The sequence below is a fragment of the Branchiostoma floridae genome, unplaced genomic scaffold (assembly GCF_000003815.2).
Source record: "Branchiostoma floridae strain S238N-H82 unplaced genomic scaffold, Bfl_VNyyK Sc7u5tJ_1465, whole genome shotgun sequence".
NCBI classification, from domain to species: domain Eukaryota; kingdom Metazoa; phylum Chordata; class Leptocardii; order Amphioxiformes; family Branchiostomatidae; genus Branchiostoma; species Branchiostoma floridae.
The window spans coordinates 132,691-154,841 of record NW_023365724.1 but is presented as its reverse complement, the minus strand read 5'-3'; the positions used below and the strand labels follow the sequence as shown (position 1 = coordinate 154,841).

At 38.9% G+C, this 22,151-nt stretch overlaps 2 protein-coding genes across 9 annotated transcripts in view; both read right to left on the bottom strand.

The window, feature by feature from the left end:
• The window catches only part of LOC118407778, a 134,223-nt gene extending 121,944 nt beyond the window's left edge, over positions 1-12,279 (bottom strand). For 2 of the 8 annotated variants that reach the window (XM_035808293.1, XM_035808299.1), the window contains exons 1-3: positions 11,715-12,278; positions 11,202-11,338; positions 10,828-10,865 (exon numbers count right to left, since the gene is read on the bottom strand). In XM_035808293.1, coding sequence (XP_035664186.1) covers positions 10,828-10,865; positions 11,202-11,252 — 89 coding nt within the window. In that variant the 5' untranslated portion in view covers positions 11,253-11,338; positions 11,715-12,278. Of the gene's footprint in view, positions 1-10,827; positions 10,866-11,201; positions 11,339-11,714 lie in introns of those variants that run through there. The other 6 variants (XM_035808295.1, XM_035808298.1, XM_035808302.1 and 3 more) reach the window with 6 other exon arrangements.
• A 2,024-nt stretch (positions 12,280-14,303) lies between these two features.
• LOC118407773 overlaps positions 14,304-22,151 on the bottom strand; it is a 15,045-nt gene continuing 7,197 nt past the window's right edge. Inside the window, exons 4-10 of the mRNA XM_035808290.1 lie at positions 21,029-21,112; positions 17,637-17,669; positions 17,421-17,453; positions 17,081-17,113; positions 16,326-16,397; positions 15,884-15,991; positions 14,304-15,615 (exon numbers count right to left, since the gene is read on the bottom strand). Coding sequence (XP_035664183.1) covers positions 14,613-15,615; positions 15,884-15,991; positions 16,326-16,397; positions 17,081-17,113; positions 17,421-17,453; positions 17,637-17,669; positions 21,029-21,112 — 1,366 coding nt within the window. The 3' untranslated portion in view covers positions 14,304-14,612. The remainder of the gene's footprint in view (positions 15,616-15,883; positions 15,992-16,325; positions 16,398-17,080; positions 17,114-17,420; positions 17,454-17,636; positions 17,670-21,028; positions 21,113-22,151) is intronic.

The following is a 22,151-nucleotide window of genomic DNA, read 5'->3' as shown; positions in this document are numbered from 1 at the left end:
CATCCAAATTTGAAAGTACACACCAATGGGCAAGACCAAAAATTGAAATGAGTACAAAGCACAGCAAGATGTGAGCCTGGATTTGCAGTGAATTGCCACAGATACATGAACAGGACCAGGAAAGAATGTATGGACAAAATAATTATAGTGACTGTCCTATATTTCTCATATTGAGTCAACTCACTTCCGCTGCTCCTCCAAAAGGACCTCCAGTTCTGCGATCCTGTATGCCATCGCTTCTGCCTCTTCAAGTGAGACGTGGGCTCTGGCTTAATATCTACTGCTGAAACTGAAAATAATTAAAACATCAAATGTATTGAACCATACCTATGATTTTATATATTTCTGTGTCCTTTTACCAGGGTAAGCTTCCATCAGTGACTGACACTGCTTTTCATGGAGGCCCAGGATACATACAAATAACACATACATACAATACAATAATTACATAATACAACAATGTACAACAAAAGCAAAACCACTTATATCCACTTATTATTTTACCTCTAGCCAAGCTGTTATATTAATTTAAAAGCAACTAAATAAAAACTATGAATGTTTCATGTTATGGAATAAAAAGTGCTCCCGAGGTGTTGCCAAAAAGACACAGAAGATAACTCACCAGGACCCTCCTGTCTTTAGAATGGCGACCTGAGCCTTCAAGTCATCTATCAGGATGTGCTTCTGGGCACTCCTGTCATAGATAATGGGATTGGAATGTAAACTGGTGCACAGACAGAATTCACAGCAAATACAGATACTGCTAATACCAAAAGAACACTTGAAGTATGAGAAAATACCTCAACAGGTGACGGTACACACAGCAAATATGAACACTACAAGCAGTATGTACACAAACAGGGTACAGACAACTCAGAGGAGAAGGACAGTTAAGGGGCTATGGAGACTACAGGAAGTACAGACAGTAAAAGGGGGTACAGACAGTACTTGGGGGAAGCTATACTGAGTAACAGTTACTGTAGATAAATTATGGACATATAACTTAGGGGCTAACGTTATAGACAGTAGGCCTTGTTTGGACAACACGGGGGTACACATGCTAAAGACAGCACTGATACATTTGAATGGAGTACGCTGTCTGGCACTCCAGGGGACGTGGACATTACTGGGGTATGGACACAACAGATGGTACAGACATTACAGGGGGTATGAACAGTAAACAGGTATCAATACTACAATACATCATAAACTTCCGTTAACAAAGGCAAGCAAATACATTCACAAAACAGTGCTTCTTTGAAGATACAATCAGTGCAAAAAAAGTTTTCATTTCTTCTTAAAGTTTTCAAACGAAGTTAGTTTTTGAACAATGTTTTTATAAGTAACAAAACTGAAAAGTACTAAAAGTGGTCAAAATAATTACAAACCTCTTTTTTTCCTCCTGTAGGTCACAGATGGCCCTAATAGATTAAGAGATGATGAAGTGCACATAATAAATTATGATGTGTTTATAAAGACACGTTTATTGATATCCCTTTTTATATGTCTCTGTTCAGATGTAAGGTTTCCTCAACTAATAGATAAGGTGCATCTACTCTAACTTACTAATGATTATGATTTGCTTTACATAAATAGCCATTTGTTTTGAAAGTCCCATTCTGAATTCAATTTCTTTTCAAGAAAAATCACCTTATGCAAAATGAGTTTTCAATTCTATCAGTCTACATTTAATAAGTTATCTAGGAAAAATGTCAAACAACTACTCACATTTCTAGGTCTTCATGGGCCTGAGAGAGCTCCCTGTGTTTTAAAAAAAAGGTCATACAGTTTAGTATAGAAAAGATATTTATTGCAATAGATACAAACATTATCATGGTATTTCGTATGTAACAAACTTAACATTAAGTGTCTTATAATTACAATAATTACAACAAGGTCTGAAAAGATGGACCAAAACTGAAAAGTTGGAAATTCATGTTTTTACCTTTTGTGTTTCACCTTTGCATCATCGGCTTGTCTGTGATAATGAAATGTACAATGTGCATTAAAATAAATTGTAAAGAATATACAAAATTGTTTATTGTGTCAGATCATAGTTTTTCAAGAAGCAGGGTTGGACAAGTCCACTAGCCCTGTTGTCCAGGACAAGTGAAAGCACTGATCAGGCAAGTGCATGACCTACCCCAGTTGCCCGATCGATTGTGAGATTATCAATATACATTTTGTCACTTGTTGTGACATTAAGCAATGGTGACAACATAGAAAAATAAAGGCAATAAAAAACTAGAGTTCGGTGACCTCATACCTCCATGAATATTTAGGGCTTTTGTAAATGTCATGCAATTGACTAACAAATTAACATAATTTATGCATGGTGTTGTTCATCATTGACTAACGTACACATGTCACAATTATAAAATTCCCATCATTAATCATAAAGCGGTTTTCCATTTTTTACATAAATTATGCAAATGATTCCTCATTACCATATTTGGTATCTGCTTATATTCCAACTATCACAATTAACAAGTCTTACATTTATTGAAGTCCAGTTATTGAAAACAATGGAATTATACAATTTCCTCATTAATTATGCAAATTAAGTCCTCATTTGCATAACATGCATATCATTATGAACATCTTTACTCAAGCTACCCGCATGCCTAAAATGATGCCAATCAGTCAATCCTTTCTGCAGTTATCTTCTTTGGAATTTCTTGACAAAAACGCCCCTGCAGTTCCAAAATTAAATGTTAGGGGGCTGAAACCTGCTCCACTTTGACATGACACTGCAAGCTATCTATCACCTAAATGTCAAGACCATATCACGTCCAGGACAAGACATACATAGAAAAAACTGCTATGATAGAATATTCTCATTAATCAGGGTTCGAAATACACATACTTAACTTGCAATTTGCACATAATTTTTGAGATTTGCATGTAAAATTATTCTGAACTTGCAATTTTGCATGTTGAAAATACCTGGCCTATTGTAAAAATACTGAGGAATTAGACACCCTACTCTTAGACAAGAAGACATATGGATGTCTGTCTTTGTCCTTCTTTGTTTTTGCCAGTAACATTCTCCGATAGCTTTACTAGATGTAATCAAAATTCACTGATGCAAGCTGGTGATACTCGTCGCCATCGCTGCCTAGTTGTATTTTGCATGTAAATTTTTCAAATTGCACGTAAAATTTTTGTCAACTTGCAATTTTGCATGTAGCAAAAAAAAAGTATTTCGATCCCTGTTAATTATGCAAATGTACTCCAATTCTGCATAATTAGTATTTCATTTTGTACAACATTGTCTAAGGTATCTACATACCAAAAATCATGAAAATCCGTTGTTCCCTTCTTGAGTTATCATAATTATATATCCGTCAGAAGTTTTTGACAAAAATGCCCCTGCTATCTAGAAACTAGCCGCTAGGGAGCCCAAACTTATGTCACTTCTTCCTGAGCACATGAGCTATCTAAAGCCTAAAAATTGTGACCATAGCTTGTTCAAAACACAAGATAGCAGAACCGGAAGTTGCACTTCAGTACCAAGGGAAGCCACTAGGGGGCCCAAAATCTAATCATTTCCAGCTTTTATCACACACTTCCAACACACTAAGTATGAAACCAATTCACCCAGTCGTTCTTGAGTTATCTTGTTTACACGAAGACAGACACACACACAGACAAACACAGGGTAAACAAGAGTTCGGAGACCTCATACCTCCATGAAATATTCTGATTATGCAAATGACTTTCACATTAGCATAATTTATGCTTGCTTATGTACACCTTTAACTCACGTACACAGGTCACAGTGTTGACAGACCAATCATTTACTACACGTACTAAGAAAAATTAGGACACTTTCAAATTAATTATGCAAATTAGGGACTTATTTGCATAATAAGTATCTGCTTAACTTCGGCCTGCCACAAACTACATATGTAACATGTATTTGAGTGATATATTGGAAAACACTGTAAATATAAATTTTCCTCATAAAGTATGCAAATGAAGTCCAAATTTACATAATTTTGATTTCATTATGTACATCTCCGCCACATATACCTGCATACCAAATATCATGGAAATCCATCATTCCTATGTTCCGTTATGCTTCTTGGAAGATTTTGACAAAAATGCTCCTGCAGTTCCAGAGCAAGCTGCTAGGGGGCCCAAACATACACCACTTCTTCCTTAGGCCATGTTGATTTGATTATATGGATGACATCCGCGCTCGCACCAATTTCGGCCATTTCCAAAAAAAATGTCGACCACACAATAAATTGTGCAAAGCAGCTGTAAAATGAGCACAAATATTCTGTAGATTGAAAAAAAAGTATCAGAAAACAGATAACTGATCAAAGTCTAATGCCATAAAATGCCAAAATAAATCTGAAGTCAAAGAATAAGATGTGAAAGGACAGAAAGAAAAAAATCTACTGTTGGTAGGGGGTCAGGTACTAGTACTAAAAATTCAGGTCCCGTTCAGGTCCAGAGGATCATTTTCAGGTCCGGATCTGAACCTGGACCTGATTGTCTGTGGAAACTTGAGAACTGGCAAATACTCAAAACAATGGTAATTGGTCAGTTTTGCTACAAAGAAATCTGTTTGTTGGATTATTGGACTCCCACTGGCATTTAAAAATCCCATCTCCAAGTAATAAAGGCTAACTCAGCCTGCCGACATAGTGTGTCCATTATGTAATTGGCGAAACCTGTTCCTCTGATTTTTTTCCAGGTCTGTTTTTTTTCGGATTGGTCCATGAAGAAGAAAAAATGTCTTGCACCCGTATGATGTACTTGTCCCTACACCTAACTGTTGGTATACCAATGTGTGTTTAGTCCAAACTTTATTCGCTCGCTCGCATCAGTTATGGAGTTCCCAGAGGATGTCATCCATATAATCAAATCAACATGGCCTTACATCAAAAGCTATCTGCCACCAAGTTCTGCTGCAGTACCAAGGTCACACACCAGGGGGCCCAAAATTGACCTTGACCTTTGTATTCCCAACCCCTACCCACATACCAAATATCATCGTAGTCAATCGAGAGGTTCTCAAGTTATGATGTCCACAAATATGCGGACACACAGACACACAGACACAACCACAGACACACCAAAAACTATACCTCCATTTTTTCACCTCCATGACATTTCATGGAGGTAAAAATAAATAAGAATTCCATTGCTGGGAGTAAAAATGCATATAATTTATAATGAAAGTGAGTCACATTTTGAATTTTGGCGAAGTGAACAATTGGTTTGGGCAAGTAATTTTTTTAGAAAACCAGGTGTCCAACCCTGAGAAGGTCTATCTTATCAACACTGGATGAAGAGGAGCAAGGGGCCAGTTCCTGGCCTAAGCACTTCAACAGTAGAAACAGAACCAAATACATGATGAAGACACTGAAAGACTCACAGCTTCTCATCAGTTAGCAGCATCTGCAGTTCTGCATTATGGAAGGACGTCCTGACCAGGTCATCCTCAGCAGCTTCAGCTTGCCTGTTTGGGGAGAGAACACAAAACAATCAATTCTGTCAATGACTTTACAATCACAATTTTCTTATGAACTATGTTTGATGCTCTTTCTCTCTATATATATATATAAGCTAGCACCTTATGCTTACAAAGATGATGTGTTATACATACTATCTCACCTTCCTCTAGATATTAGTTTGACAATATCAGTGAAGTACTTGATTGTAGTATTGGATCTTTATAACTAGGCAATTAAAAATTAAAGTGATCTGTTAACTTACTCTTGAGCCAGCTCTAGAAGCTCTGCAGCCACCCTGTAAATTAGGAAGGGTTAGTCTACAGTCAAACCTGTCTATAGCAGCCACTCAAGGGACAAGAGAAATGTGGCCACCCTAGACCGGTGTACCGAAAGTGCAAAAAGGAACGAAAAGGAGCGAAAAGGAACGAAAACGAACAAAAAGGAGCGAAAACGAACAAAATGGAACGAAAAGGAACGAAAAGGAGCGAAAAGGAACGAAAAGGAAAGTACCGAAAGTGCAAAAAGGAACGAAAAGGAACGAAAAGGAACGAAAAGGAAAATACCGAAAGTGCGAAAAGGAACGAAAATATCGGATAGGAACGAACAGGAACGAAAAGGAAAGTACAGAAAGTGCGAAAAGGAACGAAAAGGAACGAAGTATGAAGCAAAGTAAAATAAAATTGATGGGAATATAAGGAAACGGTACTATGATCGGCAAATGCATATGAAACGGGCTTTTTTTTTCATTTTCCACCTTGTTCCACGAAATCCCAAGAGCCCCAACGTTTCAATTGAAGAATTAATATTAATGAGACCTATTTATGCATATCTATGTTCATGTACTTGTTAATGTGGTTATAACGTTCCTTAGAATATCCATATTACATTTATATCACAAAATTTCACAAGAAGAAATGGATTATGTCGAGAACGATTGCGCACATTTTAAAATGTCATCATATGTTGATATAGTTGTTAAGAAAATGCAATGCTAGCAAAGTTAAAAGTATATGTATTGCTATGCTCAATTTGAAATATAGGTCGCAAGAAGCAGACATTTATTTGTAGTCATTATGACGGAAATATTCTTTGCACAAATTCCTCAAAAATTCCTCACGTTGGCGCCTTTCTTCCTGCCAAAATGATGAATACTCATGGTACAACTTGCTGAAAGCTCCTTGGTACAATGTACGAGGGGCGTTCAATAAGAAATGCCCCAGACCCATTTTCCATAGCAGGAGATTAATGAAACTTGGCACAATTATTAGTCTTTCTCTTCATAGGAACCATCCAGAGTTATGAATTTCTCCCATCGTTTGATGCAGCTCTGGACACCGTTTTTGTAGGACACCCCAGGTTGGTCCTCCAACAGATACCTCATCAATGACAAAAGAGGGACGACCAGGTCTGGGAGCTGTTTCCACAGACTTCCGGCCATGTTTGAATTCACGATGCCAGCGTTTTACAAGGTCATATGATGGGGCATCATCACCATAAGTTTCTTTCACTTCATCAAAAGTCTCCTTTGGTGTGCGTCCTTTCAAATACAAAAACCGAATCACTGCGCGACACTCAACTGGCTCCATTTCACAACTGGCTCATTTCACACCTGACTCAGTTCAAACACCTTTAAATCAGAAACTACTGATAGTTCAGAGCTGGTTTTTGCCACAAAACTTATAGAGATATCAATCATTTACACATGCTAAATTTCATCTAGATCAGACAACTGGAAGTGGGACAGGGACATTACTTATTGAACGCCCCTCGTATGTCTATCCTTTCACAGCTTTTCTTTCATCGTGAACGAGCAAGAAGATATGTCTCTGGGCAGTCTCCAGAAAACCATGTTGTTGGCCCTGTTGAAGGGAGCTGTCATGCTCGTAGGGCAGCAGTTTATTAGCATATCATTCCTGACCAGATTTCTATTAGACGTAAACAATCGCGGGTCATTTGCATGCGGCGCTCCCATCTTGGGAGAACAAAAACTACCCAAATACATCAACAAGGCTACAATCTTGCCTCATTCTGAAAATGTATATTAATCGATATTTATCTATCACCCACCAGTAACTGAATTTTAGTCCTTACTTTCTTATCTCAGTTCCGTTTCTTTGTATTTATTTGATCTTCAGAGAATAATTTAGCCACACAAAACACAAAAGCATGAAACAGCGCCGTAAAAAATTGATATTGCCAAAATCTGAGTAAAATAAAACACGTTTCATAGGCTTCTAACTCCCGAAGTACCGTTTCCTTATGTTCTCATGGATTTTATTTCAGTTTGCTTCTTACTTCGTTCCTTTTCGTTCCTTTTCGCACTTTCGGTGGCAAAAGTGCGAAAAGGAATGAAAAGGAAAGTACCGAAAGTGCGAAAAGGAACGAAAAGGAAAGTACCGAAAGTACGAAAAGGAACGATTGCTCCTTTTGTTCCTTTTCGCACTTTCGGTACTTTCCATTTCGTTCCTTTTCGTTCCTTTTCGCTCCTTTTCGCTCCTTTTCGTTCCTTTTTGCACTTTCGGTAGATCCCTATAGACAGGTGGCCACTATAGAGAAAATGCTGACCAATTGCCAAGCAATAAGTTACAAGCAATAAGTTATGCTTTCAGTACCCACTAATCTTTCTCGCCAAGTAACATTGTCTAAATTGTCTCAAACAAAGGTCAACAAAGGTCAATGTTGGTCAATTCGCAAAGACTTGTGCTGTAACGTTCAATGTATGTTTCCCTACCATCAAAATAACCCTGTCAGGAACTTCAAATCCTCGCAAACTACGATTTTAAACTTGTATACACAGATGGAGAGGAGCAAGGGGCCAGTTCCTGGCCTAAGCACTTCAACAGTAGAAACAGAACCAAATACATGATGAAGACACTGAAAGACTCACAGCTTCTCATCAGTTAGCAGCATCTGCAGTTCTGCATTATGGAAGGACGTCCTGACCAGGTCATCCTCAGCAGCTTCAGCTTGCCTGTTTGGGGAGAGAACACAAAACAATCAGTTCTGTCAATGACTTTACAAACACAATTTTCTTGTGATAAACTATGATTGATTCTCTCTGTCTCTATAAGCTAGCACCTTACGATTACAAAGCTTGTGTGTTACACATACTCTCTTACCTTCCTCTCGATTTTAGTTTAACAATGTCAGTGAAGTATTTGACTTTTCACTAATATGGCAATAAGAAATCAAAGTAATCTATTAACTTACTCTTGAGCCAGCTCTAGAAGCTCTGCAGCCTCCCTGTAAATTAGGAAGGATTAGTCTATTTGCTTTCCAAAAGAAAGCTTGAAACCCCCCCCCCCCCTCCCTCTCTCATGCTAGCACACACGGCCACACCCACCCACAAACACCCCCCCCCCCACACACACACACAAAAAAAAGTTATAAATGTGTATTTGACATACATACATATTACGTATACAGTATATTACACACTATGACATACATGCATAGACACACATAGATACACGTGTGAATGTGCACATACAAATGCTGCAGATTTTCATTCAGCACCAAGGACAAGGAAATGTTCTGCATCCAGAAATGGAAAAACATTGATGACAAGGAAAACAAGAACTATTATATGAGTATTTTGGGCTCAATACATATTACGAACGGTACATATGGTCTCTTTTTTCTAATGAGAGAAAAGGCAAGTCTGAAGTCAGTCTGACTCCATCAAATAGCAATTACTCAAGCAACTGGATATACTTTGGGAAATGGTCTGAGGTTTCAGGTAGAATGATACCTTTCTTCAAATTGTCAGTACTGGATGTCTAACCTTCATGGATGCAGCCTATGACTACATTGTACATTCTAATGTTTACCTCAGAAGCAATCTAGAGTTGATCAAATCCCCACCCAGAAACCACAGTCTTACCTGTCAAATGGAGAGCCGTCTTCCTTTTTCTTGAGAAACAATCTGGAATAGGAATAAGGAGTGTCGAGGAATTGATGTACAAAGCATCCTGTGACTTCATACAGACAATTCATATGGGTATCCCACAAATCATGTGAGTCTAGTTAACAGACAAAGGAAAGTATGTGACAATAGCACAGGTGATAAAGTGCAAGCAGTAATTCAAGCAAAGTTGTTCTGACACTGTATTACTAGGAAATCTCACTCACTCACTCACTAGGAAATCTAGTATTAGAAAATGGTAATTGGACAGTAAAGCAACATTAAGAGTGATAAATTTTAATATTGCCAAACATTAGCAACAATGCACAGTATTTCATATATGTGTAGATGAATTTTCTTCTATCCTGTAAAATACATGAATAGTGCCCAAGTTTGTCACTAAGCATGGATCTTTCCAAAGTCCTGAATGAAATTTTTATTTGTGCTGTTCCTAATTTTGCTTTTACCACAAACCAGTTAACTCAGCTTCAAAAAAATGTAACTTTTCTACTTTCTTAATGTAACATAACAATCTACATCAGACCAGATTTATTTGTGAGATCTTTTCTGGCTTGACGTTCCATCTAAATAACTGCAAATCTAAACAACTACAACCCATTCCTCTACACCACTAGATCATCCATGGTGCCATTATAGGTTCTTTCCACATATAAAGTTACTTACTTGTGGAGAGCATACAGGGTCTCCTGTACTGTACCAGTATTTCTCCTCAGACTGCTGGAATAACAGATAGAGAGAGTTAAAGTGATGTTACCAAAATGTCCCTGCAAACACTCCTAAAATGTGTTCAACTTGTCTCTTAACTTTTACCTCAGAGTTCAAATGCAGAGGTCCATTAAATTGTGTTTTCCTTCTCAGTGATAATTTGAAAGCATAGAACTAATTTTACAAGTAAGTCATTTCACCCTACAGTTGAAATGTTTGTGGTCATGTATTGAGAAAAATATTCCTTGTACATGAATATATTAAGGCCACACTGAGTCAATTCCATGGTTTAGGGGCTTACCAGTCAGGACATGTTGATGAAGGTTATACATCCAGGTAAAGTAAGACATGTAAAGTAACAGCAACTGTTACTCAAGCAACTGGATAGAATTTAGAAATGGTCAGATGTTTCAGACAGTATTCTGCTGTCTCATAATAGTCAGTGTATCTGGAGTTACTGGAGAATCAGGATTAAAAGCAAAAATCTGAATTGATATGTTACAAATTCTCATCCATTCACTTACAATAGACTGTCTGAAACATCTGTTTCCAAATTCTATCAAGTTGCTTGAGTAACTGTAAAAATTGTATTGGTGTGGGCTGAAATATATACATTTGGTCATCCCTCCCCATTGGTCTTTTTTCTGATCGTTGTGAACACTGTCTACTTCTGACATCAACATCATCATTGTAACAGCATTATAAACTGACTAAACAGTTTCTTACTGGCTAAAGGAGGTTGCTGCTTCTCCTCCCTGACTCTGCTGAGAGTAGGAAAGGGAACAGGCTGGAATGAGAACAAGAGCACAAACACAACACAACAGAGCAAGGAAAAGCAAAGGGTAAGAAAAAGAAGGTCAAAAGGCAAACATGATGATTATAGAATGAATAAAGGTAAACTATGGAAATATATGAAAGTTTGTGTAGTTGGATCAACTTGTCAGAAATCTCTGAATAGTCGTTGACAAAGTAAGAGGAAAATAAATGCAACGATCGGGTGTAACTGGGGTGCAAAAGAGAATCGGTATCCGTGTGTTCCCAACTAGAAAGTTGAACGTTTTTTATTTTCGGAAATGACCGACAAGGAATGGACAACTTACCTTCATCTTTCGCTCAACAGTTCTCCCATCTTCTTTTGACAACGTTGTCATCTTTCCTCACGTCGACACAGTCGCGTACACTTCGGAAGTTCAGAAAACAAACTGTCGCAAATTCTCGACTTGTCAGAACGTCAGACCTAGAAAGTACGGGGCGTTAATAAAGTCAAAATCTGTTAGATATTTCTTAGTTTCTCCGATTTAATCCACAGCTACAATACGTTAATATGCTTGCAGATATTTCAGCACATCAGATATATCAACATTTACAAACAAAACTTACTCCCTTCTACAAAGTGTAGAATTGACCTTGAAAAGTTAGTCCCGAACAGCAGAATGAACTTGTTCCTGCTTTACACATGTATTTAGCCAAAACAGTCAGACTTTTAAGAGCTCTTACTACCTTTCTGGCGTGCACACAACAGCTAGACGTAAAACTATGCAAAGACTTGTGACTTTTTACTAGTATTTCAACCCATTTTCTTCGTTTTAAAAAGAGAAAAGAAATTTTCTTACCTAGTTCACGGACTGGAACTTGTCATCTGTGTGGAACCCGTGTCCATGGTAACCAGGGTAAACAGAACGAAAAATCGAACGCAAGGAGGAATGATCCTGGATTGTCTCTGTTAGAACTAAAAGAAATTGTCCCAAACAAATATTGCGTTGGCTTATTTCTAAGGTTTAAGCCCCTCTTTAGACTTTAGACTGTTGTTTGTGAACGGGCAGAGGTAATCTACTTGACTTGATCTTTTTGATTGTACACATAAGAACATGTTAGCCTTTTTTTAATACAACGATCGTTTCATCATTCCTGTTCGGTACCGCGGATGACCACAAGAATAACAACCGGGTTGTGGCGGTGAATAAACTTGGTACTATCTCCCCATTATACGACAATTCGATATTGTAAACAGGCCCATAAAGAAGGTTGGATAGTTATATCAACTAGAAGATAGACTTTTCTATTCCCCCAGCAAGCTGTCTGCAAAATAGTCAAGCCGCTCCGCGTTCACGGAATGGACTACTTTCTCTCGCGGAATGGCTAGATAAAGCAATACTCTGTATAATCCATTGAACCATTATAATGTAATGAACTATGAGTCGGTGGATGAGTCACTTATCACCATTGTTACGCTAAAATTCGTTTTTTTTTTCAATTTACATAAACCAAACCTTGATACCTGCCGCCAACCCCGGAAAAGGCAAAGATGGGCGATATCCTTGGTGCTGATTCGCCATCTCAGTGTTGCACCTGCTGCTCTTGAGAAAGACGCTGGGTGGCGCTTTTTCACCAATGAGTATTTTCCCCATATTGATAAGATGATGCTATTTACACTGCTCCAAGACATGAAAATATTGAGTATTCTTCCAGCCTTTCCACGTAGAGCTATGTAAAAGTGTATGTACTTTAATTAACATCCGTACTTTTGCATTATCGAGAACAAAAAGGACCTTTAAAGTGATAAACCGTTATGTTACAACAGGGAAACGCCTCGGCTAGGATCAAAACAATGCTTTATTTAGCGCTCCGGCCATATCTAATAACAGAACGATTTTTAGTACACAAGTGCCATTTACGAAGATTAGAAACTGTGTTTTTGTTTAGCGGGTTTTTATCGAGTTGGCGGCGTCTCTGCATCCTTTTCTTCATAATGGGAATATCATGAAAAGCATACAATCACATGTATGACTGAAAAGACGACAAATACACAAAGATTAAAAATGATTCGTTTTTTATCAACAAAATTCATCAAGAGTTCTGTAAAATCGATAGGCCATATGGCACAACGATGCCACAACAGATTCAGTGATATACAAGTTTTTAGTTGTTTATATTCGTGGTTTAACTATTTCAAAGTTAGATGTCGTGCGCAGTAGTAGCAGAGTGTTGTTCTGTATAACTGTCAGGAATGGACTCTCTCAGCCGACACCCCTGTGTAAAATGAAGAAGTCCGAAACATCAAAAAAGGTCCTTGCATAATCACCCTAGTCGGTATCTGCAGATATTAAGTCGGTTTGTGGCGATTGTAAAAAGAAAGGTCAAGTTTTAAACTGGTTGACTGGCGTTTTCCTGCGGTACTGCAGCAGGCTAAATATTTTTGTGTGTTTGTGCACAACACATACTCGAGAGGCTGAGAATGAATCTTCATCATGATAATAGTGTTTTATGGATAAGTAGATAAGAGGTCGTGAATTGAAAAGGAAGGTCAAGTTTGGAAAATAGTTTACCTGGCGTTTTCCTACGGTGCTGCAGTGAGTTTTGTACTTTTGTGCGTTTGCTTGTGGATATCATACAGTAGTGGCGAGATATTGGATATTGTGAATATTTTCATGATATTTTGTAGCTATGTAGAAGTTGTAAAAAGGGAGGTCAAGTTTGAAAATGGCATTTTCCAACGGTACTGCAGCAAGCTTTGTATTTTCAAGTGTACGTTTGGCTATGGACTCGAGAAGCTTAGATGATTAATGGATCTTCATCATATTTTGTACGTTAGTATCGGTTGTGAAAAAGAAGGACAAGTTCAAAAATGGTTCACCTGGCATTTTCCGTTGGTCCTGCAGCAGGCTATTATGTATGCGTGTTTGTCTGTGTACAACATAACTCCAGAAGTTGTTAATGATTCTACATGATATCTAGTGAATGGGTAGGGGTCACTAGTGGGCCTCCTAGCAAGTACATACGGTACTGCAATGCAGATTCAAATTTTAAGGGAAAACTTTGTGGAAACACTAGGTTCCTAATTTTTGAGTAGTGGATAGCTTTTGGGACTGGGAGTCAGTGGTGTAAGTTTGGAACTGCAGCAGGTATTTTTGTTGCTAGCTTTGTAAGGGAATAAGTCAAACAGCTGTGGGGTTCATGAATTTGCATTGTTTTTGGCAGGCAGAAACCTGAGGTAAGGTACAAAAAAACCTAGCCTCCATAACAGGCTCTCTTGGCCTTTTCTCTCTTTTTTTGCTCCTAATACACTTCAGCAGTCTGACGCATTTTGTTTTATTTAAGGAACCTCCAGAGAAATAAGATTTACTTTTCTACATCAAATATGATCAACACTAGTTAGAATTGTACCGGTCATGAAGCTCAGAGAACAAGAAATACAGCACAGCCTTGTACACACTACACACATGTATTGTCAGACTGCATCTCCCCTTCACAGACAATGCTTATGACAGACATAAAATTGTTGGGCATGAAAATAGAGTCTCTCTCATGTTAAAAATGTTTGATAAAATTGGCCATACAAATATTATATTTTTCATTTCTTTTTTTATACAATTATTTCAGATCTCTCCTTGTTTACAAATAAGACCGCTGGAAAACACATTGCAGTATATTATATGATACCATCACTTTGACAGCATATATGTTTACAGATCATTTACATTATTAAATATATATTATACACTATTATGTTCTTAATCCTCTTTCACAATATTGCAACAGCATAACATCCTCTTTGCTTTTTTCAACCATTTGGCTAATCCCTTACTCTCTACTCGTGGGCTCAAGTCTTGTTCAGTGTCAGCTGTCTGTCTGTCTACCTCGTCATCCATGGGTGAGGGGCAGCAAGCCAGGAAGCACTCTGCAGGCAGGAAAGAGTCCTCTTTGCATTCCATGTCTGCTGGGAGCCCTTCCTCCTTGTCATTCATTGGTGAGGGGCAGCGAGCCAGGAAGCACTCAGGCAGGAAAGAGTCCTCTTTGCATTCCATGTCAGGTGGCAGCATCTCTTCCTTGTCATTCATTGGTGAGGGGCAGCGGGCCAGGAAGCACTCAGGCAGGAAAGAGTCCTCTTTGCGTTCCATGTCTGCTGGCAGCCCTTCCTCCTTGTTATTCATTGGAGAGGGGCAGCGGGCCAGGAAGCACTCAGGCAGGAAAGAGTCCTCTTTGTGTTCCATGTCTGCTGGCAGCCCTTCCTCCTTGTTATTCATTGGAGAGGGGCAGCGGGCCAGGAAGCACTCAGGCAGGAAAGAGTCCTCTTTGTGTTCCATGTCTGCTGGCAGCCCTTCCTCCTTGTCATTCAGTGGTGAGGGGCAGCGGGCCAGGAAGCACTCAGGCAGGAAAGAGTCCTCTTTGTGTTCCATGTCTGCTGGCAGCCCTTCCTCCTTGTTATTCATTGGAGAGGGGCAGCGGGCCAGGAAGCACTCAGGCAGGAAAGAGTCCTCTTTGTGTTCCATGTCTGCTGGCAGCCCTTCCTCCTTGTCATTCATTGGTGAGGGGCAGCGGGCCAGGAAGCACTCAGGCAGGAAAGAGTCCTCTTTGCGTTCCATGTCTGCTGGCAGCATCTCTTCCTCATCAATGGGCGAGGCGCTGTGAGCCAGGAAGCACTCAGGCAGGAACGAGTGGTCTTGTTGTTCTGTGTTATCTGGCAGACTCTCTTCCTCAGACTGTTGTAACTGGGCTGTCAGCTTGGTGTTTTCACTGTAGGGCAACATAAAATGCAATAAAATTAATCATACTCATTCTGACGAATTCAAATCTCAACAACACAAAGAAATCAAAGTTAACATCCCAATTCAAAAGTAGTAGTCACAACAATGGCAAGAGCAAAATTGAAATGAGTACAAAGCACACCAAGATGTGAGCCTGGATTTGCAGTGATGCCACAGATACATGAACAGGACCAGGAAAGAATGTATGGACAAAATAATAGTGACTGTCCTATATTTCTCATATTGAGTCAACTCACTTCCGCTGCTCCTCCAAAAGGACCTCCAGTTCTGCGATCCTGTATGCCATCGCTAAATCTGCCTCTTCAAGTGAGACGTGGGCTCTGGCTTCATATCTACTGCTGAAACTGAAAATAATTAAAACATCATTAATGTAACTATTACTATGATTTTATTTATTTATTTCTGTGTTCTTTTACCAGGGTAGCTCCCATCAGTGACTGACACTGCTTTTCATGGAGGCCCAGGATACATACAAATAACACATACATACAATACAATAATTACATAATACAACAATGTACAACAAAAGCAAAACCACTTATATCCACTTATTATTTTACCTTTAGCCAAGCTGTTATATTAATTTAAAAGCAACTAAATAAAAAATATGAATGTTTCATGTTATGGAATAAAAAGTGCTCCCGAGGTGTTGCCAAAAAGACACAGAAGATAACTCACCAGGACCCTCCTGTCTTTAAAACGGTGACCCGAGCCTTCAAGTCATCTATCAGGATGTGCTTCTGGGCACTCCTGTTGTAGATAATAAAGATTGGAATGTAAACTGGTGCACAGACAGCATTCACAGCAAATACAGATACTGCTAATACCAAAAGAACACTTGAAGTTTGAGAAAATACCTCAACAGGTGACGGTACATATAGCAAATATGTTCAACACTACAAGCAGTATGCACACATTAACAGGGTACAGACAATACAGGACAGTTAAGGGGCTATGGAGACTACAGAAAGTACAGACAGTAAAATTGGGTACAGACAGTACTTGGGGGAAGCTGTACTGAGTATCAGTAGATAAATTATGGACATTTAACTTAGGGGCTTATTAACAGACCGTAGGCCTTGTTTGGACAACACGGGGGTACACATGCTAAAGAGCACTGATATATTTGACTGGTGTACACTGTCTGGCACTCCAGGGGACGTGGACATTACTGGGGTATGGACACAACAGATGGTACAGACATTACAGGGGGTATGAACAGTAAACAGGTATCAATACTACAATACATCATAAACTTCCGTTAACAAAAGCAAGCAAATACATTCACAAAACAGTGCTTCTTTGAAGATACAATCAGTGCAAAAAAAGTTTTAATTTCTTCTTAAAGTTTTCAAACAAAATTAGTTTTTGAACAATGTTTTTATAAGTAACAAAACTGAAAAGTACTAAAAGAGGTCAAAATAATTACAAACCTCTTTTTTTCCTCCTGTAGGTCACAGATGGCCCTAATAGATTAAGAGATGATGAAGTGCACATAATAAATTATGATGTGTTTATAAAGACACGTATATTGATATCCCTTTTTATATTTCTCTGTTCAGATGTAAGGTTTCTTCAACTAATAGATAAGGTGCATCTACTCTAACTTACTAACGATTATGAATTGCTTTACATAAATAGCCATTTGTTTTGAATGTCCCATTCTCAATTAAATTTCTTTTCAAGAAAAATCACCTTATGCAAAATGAGTTTTCAATTCTATCAGTCTACACTTAATAAGTTATCTAGGAAAAATGTCAAACAACTACTCACATTTCTAGGTCTTCATGGGCCTGAGAGAGCTCCCTGTGTTAAAAAAAAAGTCATACAGTTTAGTATAGAAAAAAATATTTATTGCAATAGATACAAACATTATCATGGTATTTGGTATGTAACAAACTTAACATTAAGTGTCTTATAATTACAATAATTACAACAAGGTCTGAAAAGATGGACCAAAACTGAAAAGTTGGAAATTCATATTTTTACCTTTTGTGTTGCACCTTTGCATCATCTGCTTGTCTGTGATAATGAAATGTACAATGTGCATTGAAATAAATTGTAATGAATATACAAAATTGCTTATTGTGTCAGATCATAGTATTACCATTCCAGTCATAGTTCTAAAACTTCATTTATTTAATACTTTTCAAGAAGCAGGGTTGGACAAGTCCACTAGCCCTATTGGCCAGGACAAGTGAAAGTGCTGATCAGGCAAGTGCATGACCTTACCCCAGTTGCCCGATCGATTGTGAGATTATCATATACTTGTTATATTTCAGCCATACCATAGGTATGGTGAAATATATTGTATTCGTAATGTTTCTTTCTTTCTCCTGTCAAATCTTCAGAACACGGTATCTCCGTTGTTCCTCAACCGAATGACTTGAAATTTGGCACAAGGGTAGAGTGGGCCAATACCCTCGGACGTTTTTTTTCATTTTTCCCATATCTGTCTCTAAAATGATTTTATTAAGGTTTGTGGGTCATCTTAAGACCAAAACTGTATATTTGGGCCCCCTGTACCCTGGTATTATAACCGAATGAGCTGAAATTTGGTGTAGATAGGCATTAGATAGTTGGTAAAATGATCCAAGTAAAAGTTTTGACATAAACTACTTTAAAATGATTAATTTTGGCACTTTTCTGATGGGAAATTTGTTTTCTTTTGGCCTCCTGACGTGACCTTCCGTGACCCCGCACGGAGCCCACACCTGTGCACGAAGAGGGCGAAGGCTAATTAATATTCATAAGCGGGGCCTCACGATTCCATATACTCCTATACTGCAGTGTTCCCGCCAGAATTTTTTACAGCGTCGGCACACGGGGCCCGGGGTCCACCGAAGAACGCCGAAGGCCCCGGCCCGGCAGGGTCCAGGGGCAGAGCCCCGTTGGGGGAAACTCTTGCACTTTGGGCTATTCAGAAGGCTTATTGTATCAGTTTTTAGGGGCATTTCTGTGATGCGATGGTATATTTTCCCTGCGCTGTTAGCTCCGTACGTTTTTAGAAGGTTCCGTTTATCACAGAACTGCTGTTGTTTCAGAAATCTCACAGACTTATGCTTACAAACACGTAAATTGCTAACTTGCAACCAGCGCTTTACTATATACAGTAAATTTCAGCACTTTTCTGAGGGAAAATTGGTTTTCTTTCGGCCTTTTGCCGTGACGTCACCCCGCAGAGCCCCGCACGTGCAAGTTAAATGAATTTAACGAGCCAGCCAATCAGCGAAAAGGAAGACGAAGTCTAATTAATATTCAATAGCGGGGCCTTCCAACCCCGTGTATATAGAAACACGTGCATATCTTGACAACACAGCGGACGAATGTCACCTTACGCCCGGTTTTATATACATGTATATAATTATAAAATAGTTTTTTTGCGAGGATTTGGAGTTAACGACAAGGTCATTTGGACGGTAGCAGAAGGTACGCGTTCCTTGAACGTCAGAGTACATGTCTTTGTCGATGAATTTGCCAACATTCCGCGTAGCAATATCAATCATTTTCGGCAGATTTGACTTTGGCAGGGTAAGTTGAGACAATCGAGAAAATGTTACTTGGCGGAAATCGCGGGGAAATTGGCCAGTTTAGATTTGATAAGTAAGTTTAACAATGGCGAGAATGATTATTTCCTCATCAATATTTATCGTTAGAATGTTTTGAACTGTAAATCTAAACAATTGTGTTACCTGTGCAATGTTTATATGAATAAACATACATTTTGCCAGCACGATGTTGCAGCAACATGATAACTTTATGTCTGTATTATGCCACTTTTATTGTTGAAGGCGCGTAAGCAAATGAACAAGCATGACAAAAGAAATGTTATGATACTATTTATTCGGTAACATTCACTTTTATTCACGATTCTAATTTGCAATGCCTGCAAACTCCGATCGGAATCACCCGGACCTTGTACAATTTAAAATGCATTTAACGTGAAATTGGAATTTATGACGAATCCGACACGTTAGTTCAAGGAGCTTTTATCAGATAAAAGCTCCTTGGTTGGTTCAGATTCTTTTCTCAGTAGTCACGCTTCCTATTTTCATAGTTTAAAAACTATCGACAAAGGAAGCGTTAAAGAATGTTTTTCTCCTGGTGCAAATTGCAAACACACGTCACCCACCACTCGTCTCCGATGTGACGAAGCCATTCGCGCCATTTTTATTGGATTTTAGACGGACTCGACAGTCGAGCCGTCCACCGCGGCATTGGCATCGTTTCCTCGCGATCGGTGTCAGCCCTGACTGCACCGCTGCCCCTTGTCGTTGTCCCTCAATTTAGTTGTAGTAGAAGCAATAGTTTCCGCGTCGTCCACTTGTTGACAGGTCGACGCCTTAGCGAGATACTTGTGTATGTTATCCAGTCCCAAACATCGCAGTTTCTCGGTTTATTTTCGCAAAGTTTCGTGCCTCTTCTTGATTGACGTTATGTTACCGCCTTTGTTGGAGCCGCTGCTGGCTGTGATTGGTCGCAAGTTAATTCGATTTTTCGCATAAAGTGGCACGCCCTGTCTAATCGGTATATCTAAAGCCAAGGCTGTTGTCATGGTAACGACACGTATAACAACATTTCCCACATGCGAATCGGGTTGGGCACGTCTTGTAAAATTAGCGTAGCGGATCCGCTGCAAGTATAAACTTCGACCCCTATATGTTGTTTTTGGTAAGTTTTTGTCGACACATCTTGGCTTCCGGGTATCGCTCCGAGGACGCAAACAGTGAAGCACCCCGGGCAGCTTGACCGATACTGTCATCGCTCGGGCTTTCGAAATTCATTAGGATATTGTGAGATTTTAGGTCCTACAATTTTCTTGCAAATCAGATATGTTAGACCAGATGGTACATTTTTACTTCCTGTATACTGTATAGGTGTAGCTCCTGGGGAAAATTTTGTTTGGAAATACGGCGTCGTTGAAAATAGTATCTTAACTATACGTTTCAATGGGGGCGAGAAACTGGGGTGTGCCCCTAAATGTTCCATTTTCGAGCAGGGGTTATTTGAGACAGTTAAATGTTGTATGGGAAAAGCTATGGCTGAAATATGCTGTATTTGCTCCTAAGCAAATGTCGGCCTTTCTAGTTACATTTTAGTCATGACATTAAGCAATGGTCAACATAGAAAAATAAAGGCAATAAAAAAAAAATTTCCATTGCTGTGAGTAAAAATGCATATAATTTATAATAAAAGTGACATTTTGAATTTTGGAGAAGTGAACAATTGGTTTGGGCAAGTAATTTTTTTAGAAAACCTGTCCAACCCTGAGAAGGTCTATCTTATCAACACTGGATGAAGAGGAGCAAGGGGCCAGTTCCTGGCCTAAGCACTTCAACAGTAGAAACAGAACCAAATGATGAAGACACTGAAAGACTCACAGCTTCTCATCAGTTAGCAGCATCTGCAGTTCTGCATTATGGAAGGACGTCCTGGCCAGGTCATCCTCAGCAGCTTCAGCTTGCCTGTTTGGGGAGAGAATACAAAACAATCAGTTCTGTCAATTACAAACACAATTTTCTTATGAACTATGTTTGATGCTCTCTCTCTCTATATATATATATAACGCCCATTCCTCATTAACTGGGAAAATTGGAGGTAGAAAATTGTAAAAAATAAAGTTGTCCAAAACGCTTACCTGCTGGTATGAACTTGTTACCACTTATATCGACTATCTTTTGCTATTTTTGTCTGGTGCTAACACGCTTAATTTTGGAGATATTTGATTTTTAGTAGGCCATGTCATCTTTCCTACAATTTCGTAATAAAGAGCATATTACTACACAGAGAAATGTTCCAGCAAGTAATAGTGGATTAACAACAGCCAAATTAGCGAATTTTCCAACCCAAAACTTCAAATTACACGCCAATGAGAAATATTTAACCGCCGTGTCATTTGTTTCGGAATAATCATCAAAATTACTAGCTATTAAGTTTGCTACATTTGTATAAAAGTAAATAAATGATTTTTTTTTCTGATATGAAGACAAACCGTTTAATACTCCTTAATTTTCACCCTGTAGGATGGGATAAGAGCGATAGAATATATTTATGAAAATGGTTGGAAGCAAGCGATATCTATTCTACAGGTAAATGCCAATGAACTGTGGTAACGTAAATTACAGAATCTCTAACATTTGGAGGAAAGCCGAATAGTGTACATACTGGCTCTATTTGGACTGATCAGGTCATGTTCGTCTATAATGCTGGACCTCTTATCTTCATGTTGCTAACTCAGAGTAGCAAAAAAGTGTATCTTTGTTATCCGGAATACCCGTATAATCTTGTTCGTCCTGTACCCACCCGGACTCTGCGGAAAGACACCCAAGATATGCAAGGTCTCTATCTTGGCGGGGTCTATTTAAATACATGCTAAGTAACAAAGGATTCACGCAATCACACGCTCTAGGTCAGAACCGCTTCGTCCTCGCGTCCTTTAATCAAGTCTTTTGGGAATAGCAGGACATGATGCGATGGCAACATGCACCAGATGGACTGGGCCTT